The 13631-nt window shown below is 37.4% G+C and overlaps 1 protein-coding gene across 2 annotated transcripts in view; it reads left to right on the top strand.

The window, feature by feature from the left end:
• The window catches only part of FAF1 (Fas associated factor 1), a 177442-nt gene that overhangs the window by 124920 nt on the left and 38891 nt on the right, over nt 1–13631 (top strand). For both annotated transcript variants that reach the window (XM_030032718.2, XM_030032717.2), the window contains exon 13: nt 5433–5587. In XM_030032718.2, coding sequence (XP_029888578.1) covers nt 5433–5587 — 155 coding nt within the window. The remainder of the gene's footprint in view (nt 1–5432; nt 5588–13631) is intronic.

Raw genomic sequence — 13631 nt, 5'->3', positions numbered from 1 at the left:
CCTAGGTGTGCTTTGAAAATGCATCTGTAGTTGAGCTGTCTGAGGGTCCTGGATGGAGAAATTACTACTATACAGATTCCAATTAAATATAAATAACCTGAATGCTAATCTACATGGTCTGGTTGAAACTGTAGAGGAGAGGTATAGAAGTGTAACTCTAGGTTCCCAGGAAGAGTAAAGCAGCTACACTATGGTAGATGTCAGTACGTAAATTCCAGTTAAGTCCCATGTTAGTCACCTACATTTTCTTTCCAGTCTTGCCTGATGTATGTGTTAGCAGTTCTGCCCTTTCATTCTTAAATTAATTCTGAACTTGCAGATAATGATGGTTTAGAAATTTTTGCTACAATATGCCAGTTTAGTAGTCTCACCATGTGCCTACACACCTTTTATTCTTCATATGTGAAGAATAGCTTAATCTTTCATATCTGAAAGGTTAGTCCTGGGTATGGGCATCCTCCGTACTTGATATTAAATAATGGAGGTTTTTTGAAATTGTCTGCCACACTCTACATCTCCTCCTCTTTCAAAGCCTATGACTTACAGATCTTACTTGAGTTTGGTTTTAATTACTGGATACTCTTTGCATTATGTAAGATATCACTACAAGTTCAGTTGATTGAAATAGAGATACAACAGTATAATAGGATCAAATAGTTGGAAGATGAAAGTAGACTAAATCAAGCTTAAAATAAAACACACCTTTACCTGGGAGAGTGATTAGCCATTTGAACAGCTTACCATGGTTCATATGGATTCTCCATCACTGATGATTTTTTGAGACTAGATGTTTTACTGAAAGATAAAATTACCAAAAGATTAAATTAGGAATTAGTTTAGGAATGTCTTATGCCACATATAATACAAAAGACCAGATCAGACTATTAACAGGGATCATCTCACTCCCATTTTAGGAAGCTGTGGGGTACAGTTTAGTTTGGATCCTCTTCTACAAGGCTAGAGGCTGGTTAGTGCCCCTTGTCTCTCTGTCTTTGGTGTCTGTCTCCTTTCTTTTGACTGGTGCAGGGCAATTTAATAATGCTTATCTTCAGCTGGTTTTGTTCTGTTATGTGTAATACAGAGACAAGGCTTCCTGTGAATCTCCATCTGCCCTGTTCCTGCTTTGATCCTTTTTTTAAGGTGGAGTAAATTCAAAGGTGTGTATCGCCTTGGTGTTAGAGAAGGTTTGCATTCTGCTTAAGGAAAAAAGGGTTGTGCATGATAGAGTAGCTGTGTCCAAGAAAGCTGATCATATATATGATCTCCAAGATCTCCTTAGACAGGTGGGTCAGACTGTACACTTCTAAGGCTTAAAGATGTGCAAATTTGTCCTTTTGTTCATTTGAATTAGCTCTCACTACTTTAAACCTAGATGAAAAATTAAGATCTTGATTTGTTAGCCTACCAGCTTGAAAGAACATTCATGCCTCTAGCAGATGTTACATCGTGAACATTTTTGTCTCAGTCATTACTTGAACTTGTATACCTGAGATTCAACAATAACCATTCAGGTCTGTGGTTTTGCTGACCCTTATGACTGTATTGCTATTGTCATTCAAGTTCATAGTCTTCTGAGGTATCTAAGTTACTCACATTATTAGGAACTGGCTGAGAAGCTTGGATATCTCATTACACAGTGATTATCAATTTAGTCTCTCAACCTCATGAAGATCTCTGTGTGTTTCTGCCTCAGTGACAACTTTTCCTTCATTTCTTCTAATTCTGTACGAAGTGCATTAACTTTTCTGAAGTTCCAAAATGCAAAAATGGCCAAGTGGATGGCATAGCTGTGATAGGACAGATCTTTAATGTGTTTGTCTCATGTGTGGGACCGTACGTGCATGTCAGATCTCGTTGTCAGGTACATCAGTTTATGTGGCAGGAGGCTGCTACACTCTGGATGATGTGGCAGAGAGGTTTCATTGTGCAAGGCTACTTCTGGGGGGACTGTGCCTCTCAGGGGGCTGCCCTGCCGCAGAACAGTGTCAACCTAGAAGCCCGCATTTCCTTCCAGGGTGCCACGTGCCAGGCGTATTCCATCAACAGATCAAAATCAGGCAGGTGAGGGCTGCAGCGCTTCGCTGCACATACATAGTGGTGGGTGTGAGGCAAAGGAGCAGAGACACAGCTGAGTCTCATGCTGTCTGAATGCAACAGAGATTGCAGAAGAAAATGCTCGAGGTGTGGATTTTTTAAGGTGTTTAGATAGCCAAGGTGCTGAAAACAGGTAGCACCTCTTTCCATGGCCCTTTTTCTTCTGAAATAAAATGAAACCTGGAGCTTAGAGTTTAAGCTTTTAGGGCCTTAAGTCTTATTGATATCGATGAGACTTACACTCCCGAGTATGTTTGTAAATCCAGGCCCCTTCTGAAAATTCCAGTGTATGACTGCCTGGTCTTCAGCACGAACATACTCTGAAAAATACATCTCTTGATGGCTTAAGTTAGTGAAGTCTGAAGGCCTTTGGAAGTCCATCAGCTATTCGGTACTTAGAACCTTTTCAGTGTCCCATACCTTCAGAGGGACTAGTAAAAGTTCTTCCGTGTTGGATTTTTTTCCTTGGTTAAAATTTTATGCTAAATATATAAGCCCCAAGTCATTACATTTTTGAGAAAGCCAATACAGAACAGACTAGTGCTCCATTAGTAGGCTTCTTTTATGGAAGTCAAGACTGTTCAACAGTTTAGTAAGCCTATTTTATTAGTATTGACTAAAAAATTCCCTGTATTAGTCATCATAGAATCCTAGAATTTACTCTGATTTTTCAAAGGCTTGAAATAAAACCAACAAAAACCTGCTTATAAATATATACTATACTGCCATGGATTAGTAAAAAAAAAAAAACAACCACAAAACCAAAGAAACCCAAAACCAAAAAACCACACAGCAACAACAACAAACTCCAAACTGTGAGCCTTTTCCAAGGAAAAAATATCCCAGTTTTCCCCCAAGATTTTTCAAAATCATGTTTCAACACTTCAGTTCCTCCTGCTAACTCTTTTCATTTGTCCTAGCAGTATGCCTATGTCTGACCTTAACGTTTTGGATGAATTATCAGATACAAGTACAGTCTTTTGTATGTGATGGAGTTTAGTCTTTGCATGGTGAGATTTGTTGATGCAACAAAAATTATATTCACTTGTGAAGTAGCTCAGTGTAAACATCTATTGTGTACGTGCCCGTTTGTTTACTAAAATTTGTCCCTAAATCTTTAAGCCTAAAACTGTACATATTTTGAAACATTCAGTTGTATGGAATCTCATATTTAACAGTTTCATGGGGTTGTTTCTTTGGAAGTAAAAGTGTTTCTCAAGAGCCTTTTTTTCTACCCGCTCCCAGTGAAAAGAGGAGAGCAAAGCCATCCGCTTACCACAAAGCAGTGCCACCACAAAGGAAAGATTAAGGGTTTAGAGAGAGGTCAATGTGGGTTTTTCTCTAACTAAACACTTTCCTAAAGTTTCCTTGTGGAAAAAATAATGAAGTCATCTCAGAGTTTTTAAAGAATTTTTATTTCTTTTTCACCGTCTGCATTCGCTTGTCTTCTCAGCATGGATGTTTAATCTTTCTAGGCTTTGTGAATTGGTCCAAATGAATAAGTGGTGAGCTGTCTCTCTAGGAGCTAGAGGCTTATTCTAAGGCCCTAATCACTGAGTAAACACATCTTTGCCCTCCCTCTCTTACAACTGCTATATAATAGTCGAGATTCTAGCACAGTAACCTGGATATTGCAGGGATCGACGCTTTGAAATGCAGAATGGCTGATCCTCAAAAACAGACAGTGCCTGATCTTCCCCTGCCTCTTTCTTCTTTTTAAATTAAATATCACCACAGAAATGCTGTTTTATTGCTTGATATTGTGCATCAGTGCCCTGGATTTTCAAGTTTAGTTTCAGTCAACATTGTTGGCTGCACTTATATGGATCTCTGCATGTTGGGCTTATTAATGGTCTTTCCTGGCACATGTGTACATGGTTCTGAAGAACATTTAAATTAAATTAGACAAGCATTAATGCAAATTACTAATCCCTTTCCCAAAGTCTAATCTTCAAATGTATTCTTCTTTTTATAAACAGTCATTAAGTTTTATCCAAAGTCAGTATATGAGGTGATAGCCTTACAGGCTTTTTACAAAGACAGCTTGTCTCAAAATTGCATCCCATGTCTTGCTATATTAATACACATCAATATCTAGTATTCAGTGTTACTTCTGATGAAGAGATTTTAAATGACTTTAAATAAAAGTCTGAAAATAGCATTTACCATATTGTCTCAGCAAATATGTTCAAGCAGGATTTTAAAATTAAGTAATATATATGGGTATGGGGGAATGGAAAGTTGTAATTTTCTGAATGGTATTTGTAATTCATTGAATACCAGATATAGGATCATGGTCCTAAACTAGCTTATGGTTTCCCTGTATTTTTCTCAGTTTTCTTTCTATATTTACATACACAGACTCACTTTCCAAAGGTGGTCTGAGATTATCATGGGGACACAGCAGAGCTCTGTGCTGCTGGCAGTGAAGCTCAAATATTACTTGATAGGGTTTCAGAAGAACACGGCACAGAATATTTTGTTTCAAGAAGCCGCAAGCACCATCCTTATCATCTAGTCTTCACTAATGTGGTAACTACGATGAGATATATGAGTGCTCACAAACTCAATATGGGATGTGATCCGTGTCTCCTGTACGCCTTCCCTTGCGTCCTACATTCGTGGCGCTGGGGTGGCTACCTTGCTTCTCAGCTCCACGAGAGATGTAGCCAGCTGGGCTGACATGTGGCCTTTTGACCAGCTACACATCGACTTACGACGTAGGTGAGAAGCTGATGTGCTGTGGGCCTTCCCACATCATACGGCTGGATGGAGAGCTGCCAAAACATCCAGCATGTAATGTCGCAGGCTTTGGGACTGTAGGCAGCTGTATTGTTACTTACTCATTTTCCTCTTTATTTGGCTACAGATGGGGTGATAACAATACATTGTCAGTTCTTCAGGTTATTTATAATTGTTTTGTATTGTAGATGCTGTTGTATCAAGAGGTGTGTTCCTTGCTCAGGGAATTGTTCTGAATGTTATCTGTATTGGGCAACAAGGCAAAAAAGGTCACTCATTTCTTAAGCTAAGTCTGTTAATAAGGTTTTTGGTTTTCATTCAAATGTTGTTATTTTCATGTTCTAAGCATATAATATATTGCATTTTGGTACCTGAAACAAAATATTAGGAAGCATTGAGAAGATTCACAGATTTGGAGGGATGGACTATTTGATTCGAAATCTACAGGGTTTTTTTTCCCTGTGCGTGCATGTTGAGGTACTCAGCATCCTCAATAAACACCCTAAGGCTTACTAACACACAAATCTGCAGCAGTAATTTTAAATTACTAAATAGCCTGAGGAAGTTTTCAGTGATCTTTTCTCATGTCTTTTCAGAGAAAGCTTCTTGCTATCTACCTCCACCATGATGAAAGTGTACTAACCAACGTTTTCTGCTCACAAATGCTTTGTGCTGAATCTATTGTCTCCTATCTGAGTCAGAACTTCATAACCTGGGCATGGGACATGACAAAAGAAGCAAACAGAGCAAGGTAAGACTCTTTGGACTGTGAGTGGAGCAGCCTTCCTCTCAAGGAAGACCCTTATCTCTGTGTCATCTCTGGGTATCAAATCTCTTGTTGCTTGATATCTATTTGAACTAAAAACTTCATGCTCGTACTTAGCTGGTCAATGAAGCTGTGCTGGCTGATGTTCACTAAGAATTGGACTGTCCTTGTTTTCATTACAAAGTGACTTCTTATTCCTGTGCAGGAAAAAATAGTTGAAGAAATTATTTCCTTTTTTTTTTTTCTTTTGAGTTTATTTTGCAAACATAGTTCTAAGAACATGTCTTTACAGTTTGCATTGCAGTGCTATATTGTGCGACACTAGTTGTATGGACGCAGGTGTAACTGCATTAGAACTGTCTGGGATAATAACTACTGCTGTTAAGGAAAATCTTATTAAAAAATAACATTCATGTGATAAATTAATATTAAAAACAGATTATGCAAAAAAATTAAAAGCTTGCAATGCATATGAACTTTTTTGAACTACAGTTTTCTTATAGAACGTTCCTTTGGTAATGTTCAGGCATTCTGATAGGTTTTAATATAATAAAAGCTATCCTATGTCTTAGAGAGACTATCAGTTTGCTGATGAGTAAAGAAATTAAAAACCTGTAGATTCCACCTCCTTCTACATCTTTTGTGTGTTACCAACAATTTTTCTTATCTTTATATAAAGACCTCTTTCTTCTTTAGTTATCAGTTGATCGTAATCTATTGAAAATACTGATTTTATGATTATACTTATTATATTTAGAAATAAGACTTGTTTAGTTTTCTAACTTGGACCTTATTTCATCACCTTTATTTACACAGAAGATGACTGCTTGGCAGGATAGTGTCTTGCATATATTACTATAGAGTTATTCTGACTTTTGAACAAAATGTGCAACGATCATTCAGGCTGGGATAAGGTTGCCACTTTTTTTACACAATTCCATTGATTATTGAACAATTAGAAGTAGATATTTATGTTTCTTTCTCTTGTGGCTTGCTAGAATAGAGCATTCATGCATTCCTGTTCTTAAATATGTAAATTATAGTTCATATTTCATTACTGAAAGTAGGCATGGAGAACAGAACAATCTCTCTTTCTAAAACACTTTTAAAATGACACTTGTGTTTCACAGGAATTCCTCACTCAACCTTCTGCATTTCATCATTGGACAAATCAGCAGCTGTGATTCAAGTTTAAGTTATTCTAGAGAAGAGTTAAAGATTAATAAAAAAAGCAGTTGCAAAAACAGATAAAATATTTTGAAAAAAGAAAACAGAGAGAGAGGAAAAAGAAACATCTAGGTTCTTTCATGGGACCAAATACATAGACTGGAAAGTTGCTTAAGTCTTTTGGTATTGCCATTCATGGGCAGTAAGGAGCCTCCTCCTTTTCTTTTATCCCACAAGTTGGTGTAGAAGGAAACACTATTTCTAAACCATCTGTAGTGGCTAAGTTCAGTTGACTACCTGCTGTTCTATTGTTCGCTTTTCTATTTAATTCTCTAGTTTCTTTTATTTTACAATGACAAAAAATTGCAGTGTAGTTTCTTTTGAAAAACTGTGTTTGAGGGGGTTTTTTATGACTGACGATCAACAGCCATGTAATTGCTTTGTTGTGTTTTACTAAAGAAATCTATTAAGTAGCACAACTTTGATACACTAGTAATAAGAGTTTGCAGGTTACAGAGACACCTGTGGTGACCAAAGCGACAGAAGCTGCTTATTAGAAAGAGCCTGTACAGCTGTGTCCTATTAACTCCTTATGACACTTCTTAAAACACAAAATAAAGGGCTTGTTTAAGGCTTTATAGCTCTTCTCAGTGAACCTAGTCACCAATTGTGCAGTACGATAGGGTTTTTAAGCCTTCATTTTTTGCTTTCTATTAACAATAACAAAGAAACTGTCATATTAACAGTGAGGTCAAAAAATAGCAAGGGGTAAACAAGGCATGCTGGCTTAAATTAGAATAATTTCTCGGTTGTGTTTAGTGTCACATCCTCCTCCTTTGATTGTGGTTTCTTCAGAGAGGATGTCATGCTTCCTTCTCCCTTTGGAAAGTGCCAGTGCACTGTGGGCATTCCCATAAATAAATACTTGGTACCTCTGTTTAATTACTACCCGTCATTATGTGACACAACGACAGTGGTCTTGGAGCCTGTTCTGTTCTGTATCCCTATGAATACAGTTGCACGTAGCTTTTTATTTGAATGGTGAGAAGACAACGGCAACAACAGAAGAAACTGCTTTTTGCGTGCTGGTGTAGCCCAAGAGTGAGTAACTTCTGCTGTTAAAATTGCATTACTGGGAAAGCCAGGGTGGGAAGGTAGAGGAATCATGCCCACTTTATTTACAGCAATCAGCAGGGACACCTCAATGTCAGTAGTAAAAAACAGGTTTTCATTACTGTAGCATGGCATGAATAAATTCAGACAGATATAAATATTTTCCTCATATAAGCCAAAAAATCTTGAATATTCTGATTCTTTTTCTTGCTCTTTTCTGTCCTCTTTCTAACATCTATGGATGTCATTCTGTTCCAAAAACAGTCTTAATAGTAGTTTCCGTTCTTCTCATTAATGAAATGGGGGTCTATCCTGAACGCTGTAGAACAAAAACAGCTCCAAAATCATCATTTTTCCTGATTTTTTTAGTATGTTCCTTGACTGACACTGATGTAGGGATGTGTTTTGAATCCTGCATTACTGTACACTAGCACTTTTCAGCTGGAATCTCTTGATCTTGTTCTTCAACACCCATTGCAACAGCGTGAAGAGACTTCTGTAGGTAGGACTAGAAGTAAAAGGCTGTGTGCAAGCGCCAGGGTAACTGTCAGCAGTAGTGCAAGAGCATAAGCATTACAACTTTGGGAGTCAGATTTTGAAAAATTTCTAACTATAGCCACCCAGGACTGTTACTTTGTCAAACTGAAGGAGAACTCTAGTTAATACAGTTAAGAGGATGTTTTATTTTGGCTTCCACAGCTTTTAATTGCCTCTGACATAAGGTTTGCAGGAAAGGGAGCAATTACTTTGGGTAAGTGCTGCAAATTATGAATCTTTTCATTACTAGAATTAAAAAATCATAATAGAAGACACGAAATAATATAATAAAATAATTACCCTTCATTTAGGAAAATAACGTGGTGTTTTTAAAATACTGTTAAAGAATCTACTTGAAAGCTTTATCATGTATAGTTTAGACTTTATCTTGGTGAGCAACTGTTTGGAATATTTATGTTGTCCATGGTCAAAGGAGGAAAGAACCCCACAAGGCTACAGGTGTATCTTTTACTTTCTTGTTGTATTCCACTCAATTTGGGGTGAATCATGAGCTTAAAAATCATTATTTCCTTTCCATTGCTTGCTATAGAGATTTGCTACCATGCCACTCCAAACAGCAGAAATACGCTTATGGGATGTGCGAGGGCAGCAGTAGCGGTGTTTGACAGCAGTGGTGTTAACAATTCTGGCCCTACCTTTTGGTCCGAGCACACGGCTGCAGCAGCTCACTAGCTGCATTGGGCCATGGCATGGGCTAAGCGATTCCTTAGGTTTCCAGAGAGGTTATGGGATAGATAAGCAGGAGAGCCAGACATGAGCAGCTGTAATTCTGGCACTTTCTGACTTCAAAGAGTTGACTAAATACCATTATTCTAATATAATTATGTGCGTGTGTATGGGAGGTGTTATATATATATGTGTATATATATGTATGTAAGCACATGCCTAACCATTTTTGTTAATTCATTAATATGCATGAATATAATATATTTGTATCCAGAACAGATATATAGTGAATATATATATACACATACATATATACACATACATATATACCTACATATGCACACATACCCTTATGTTTGTACACACAGCATTTACAAACATAGATTATGCATAACATTAGCAGATTTCCAATGTATATAATGTTTGCCAACCAAAGCAATGCCAAAACAATAAAACACTGACTCAAATGTCTGTAGAAGCTTTTTAGCTTTTGATATCGTTGCCCTTGGGCGCTGTATTTCAAGGTGTTGCCAACTTTTCTCAGCTCTGATGACAAGTACTTGTTAGTTTTAATGTTCAAATGATAGTTTTTCACTTTGCTAAAGCTTAGGAAAGAGTTAATTGACTAAAGCACTTCTCAGCAGCAGGTTGTCTTCACCGGTGATTTCCGTCATCAAGTAATTAGCAATATTCACAGTTGCTGACCCTTAATACTAACCTACTGAATGATGCACGCCTGGATGAAGACCAGTTGACCATATTACTCCAGCTCCCCAATCCTGTTTGATCCTTCGGCAAATATATTGCAGGTGTGGGGCCTGGGAGAGCTGGACTTGGTGAGTTAATTTCTCACTGCCTCTTCAGGAGTGACCGTAGGTTCTGTATATGTTGCTTGCAAAACTCTTGGACATGTTCTTTAGGCACTAAATCCTTAACAGGTTTCACAGAACAGTGTGAAAACCTTTTCTATTGTATTTTGCAATATTTTATTTTATTTACTTTAATAGCAATACAGTGCCAGTCAATAAAAACAGGTCAAAAGTCTAATTAATGTTTTAAAAATAAAGTTTCTCAAACACCGGGCGAGTTCGTCATTTTTTTGTATGGTTTATTTTGAGGAGGAAGAGGAAAGAAGGTGAGGAGGGAACCCTTCTGTTCCATGATTACATCCCACCCGCTCATTTTCTCCTTTTCTCCTTTGCTTTTGATTTTAGTGGCGGTCTTAGCAGAATGTCAAGATCAATTTGCAGCATGGTTTAACTCAAGGTTTGCATTCTGCCAGCAGCAATTGTCCTAACGAACAATGCCGTGTGTTCTTGTAACTTCAGAAGCTTTTAGAAGGCTCATGGCAAGGGCAGCATCTAATGACTTTATTAGTGTAGGGTTTCAAAATGGGCTCAGTAATTGTTCGCATCTCTTTCTCATCTAGTCATAATTACTGCATAGTATTGTTTGGGGTTGCACTTGTGAATAGTTTCCTAATAGCACTGAAACGAAGAAAAAAGGAAAAGGATAAAAGGTGATTGTCTCTTTAGATGGAGAACAAAACAGCCTGTATATAGATGATGGTTAAACTGTTTATTATACACCCACCAGAAAAGGTAAACTATCCCTGCTTAAATATTTATGTGCTCCAAGGTAATTTCATGTTGGTAGTCTAAAAATGTCCAAATTTGGAAAACTAAAAACCAGCAGATAATGCATTTTAATCTGATCATGATTAGTAAGATATGGAGGTCTCCATAATATTCAACTATAAATAGAAAGTAGTCTCTCTGTTGATGTGTTTAAGGTTTTCAGTGCATCATTTTATATGCCTATAGTGATGCTTTAAGGTCATCTGAAAAAAATAATTATTAAAACCATGGGAATTAACTAAAGTTATACATTTGTAAGCATATATTTTAAGTCTCCACTATAAAACCAAATCCTAAAGCAAGTTCTATCCCACTGTACTCGAACTACAGCGTAGTTTATTAAACTTGTTGAACAGAAAAGGTGAAAGAATAAAACTCTGTAGTGTCCTGTGCAAAAGAGGTGAAGGCAGAAGAACAGGTAGTCAAGACAGACTTTTTGGACTGTTTTGAGGAAGGAGAAAGAAGTCATTCACAGGTCCATCTAGCTACAGGAAGTCCACAATTGCACCAGTGAAGTCTAATGCCAGATGGAATTGAAGCTGTAGAGACATTTAGCTGCATCTATGCATCTAAATCAACTGTCAGAAGAAATCATTGAGCTGGCAGTCAGAGTTTTTTGTACCAAAATGCATCTGAAAGGTGTGAATGAATCTCCTTGGTACTGCAGGGTGCCCAATTGGGACAAAGAGTCCTTGCAGAAGTGCAGATGCCCATCCTCTTCCTTTGGGTTAGGATGACTCTGCTTTGACCTCTCGCCTCTCCTTTTTGTTACCGTTCTGACTGTGTGTCTTGGAGAGCTGCAGATGACAGTGTTCAGTCCGTGCCTGGTCAGAAGGTTCAGTTGTACCTGCGTCATTCCTGACTGATGGTTGTCTGATCTAATCTTTGGTGAGAGGGAGGTTTCTCAGCGTTTCTCCATAACCAGTTCCAGTACTTGACTTTCACTCCCTTTAGGCCGTTCAAACTAATATTAAACTGAAGTTTCTCTTGCAGCAATCAATGATAGTTATATCTTGGTTCACTCGGTAGGCAATGAGGTATTCTCTTCCTTTCTGCTGCTGTGCTCTTTGGACTTAAGTGGCACTGTTATGTTTTCCCGCAGTTTTCTTAAACTAAGCAACTGTGACTCCTTCAGCCTTTGCTTGTAGGTTGTCCTTTTGTAGACATTTATTATTGCAACCTTCATGTGGTCCTTCTGTAATTGGTCCACATCTTTACTGATGCACTGTGCCTAAAACTGCCTTCTCAGTGCTAAATACAGAAAGAGGATTATTTTATGTTGTACAAACCATGCTTCTGTTTACTCACCCCAATATGATGCTTGTCGTCTTCACATCATGACTTTTCTTCTTCCCTTACTGCTTGATTCTTATTCTGTATTTGTGCAATTGTTCCTCCTACTTGGAGACTTTCATTGATCTTGTTGAATTGCATTTTACTTGACCAGACATTTCTCCAATTTGTGAAGATTAACCTGAATTCTTTTACTGACTTCCAATGTGCTTGTAGCTTCTCCCACTTTACTAACATCTGTAAAGTAACTATACATACTCTCTGTTCTCATCTAGGTTATTATTAAATCTACCTGTAGCAAGCCTTGGGTATTCCTTAGCAAATCATATATTACATGCCTTTCTAATGTAATAGGCAATAATCAAAACTACCACTGATGTGCAAGCTCATCTTGTGTTTTCCTTTTTTAGTACAGTGTTTTAGCAAGGGGTCCAGGTATATTTTATTTATACTTTTACCAATGATTTTGCCTGGTGTCCAGTGGTATCTGAAAGGATGGATTAATGAGTTTCTAGAGGGATGTGTTTTAGACTAAATGGGGTTATAAAGTATTTACTTAATCTGTTGGAACCTTGCAGGATGAAATTAGATCTTCCATGTTTTATGAAGAGATAGATAACCCACTTAGGTAGGCTTTACTCTCGCATAAAGAAAGAGTGGATAAAATCATGCTTTTTACATCTGAATTCCTGGATATTTAGCGTGTGGTTACTAAAGAAAATATCTACAACATTTGATTCAGGCTGCTTTATACGTCTTTAAACCATGCCTTGTATCTGTTGCTCATTCCCCCTTGTGTTTGAGTCAACAGTTATGACCCTACCAATGTGGGTAAGACCATAACTCTGTATTATGGAGACTATGGATAGCAGGCTTATTTTAATATACCATTTCATGGCCTCAGCTTTTACTTTTTTTAAAAATGTAAATGCCTAATACAAAAATGTTATTTTTACATTAACATTTTAATGAGTCTTATGTTGACTTTGCACAGTATATATTATTAAAAATAATCTGAAATCTTGCATATTTAATATTCATCATTGTTTTCTTCATGCTCAGGAAAGAAGTTACTTTTTTTTCATACCCATTTCTGAAGTTTTAAAGTTTCTTAAAGTAAGGTTGGCCTTGGGAAGCATCTGGCTATAAATAAAGCAAGCTTTTTTGGCCCAAAAGCATCCCAGTTGTGGACTGAACACCAGTTCAGACTGAAAGGGAATACGTATTTTAGAAGAGGTTAGCAATTTTGTCCTGCTGCTGCTTTCTGAGCAGGCAGGCTGAGATGATACAGCAAAAACCATCTTCATTGCAGCCTTTCTGTTACAAGAAGCATAGTGGGCACCATGTGCCAAAGGGCCTCATTTTAGGAAGAACTTCTCCAAAGTTTTCCCACCAGTGTGTAAAAATTAAAAGTAACACCAGGAATACTTATGAGTAAGACTGTAGCAAATAAACAGATCTCTTTTATTTATGTTGGTACAAAAAATAAGGAAAAATTGATCTAAAATCCTATGCAATTTTTTATATTTATTTTAATACATTTTATACGTACATTTGAGAGCAAAGTTCTCTCTGTATGGAAGAGAATTTGCCCT

The sequence above is a fragment of the Aquila chrysaetos genome, chromosome 12 (assembly GCF_900496995.4).
Source record: "Aquila chrysaetos chrysaetos chromosome 12, bAquChr1.4, whole genome shotgun sequence".
NCBI lineage: Eukaryota > Metazoa > Chordata > Aves > Accipitriformes > Accipitridae > Aquila > Aquila chrysaetos.
The sequence above is the reverse complement of the archived record's forward strand: the minus strand, read 5'-3'. Positions and strand labels throughout refer to the sequence as shown.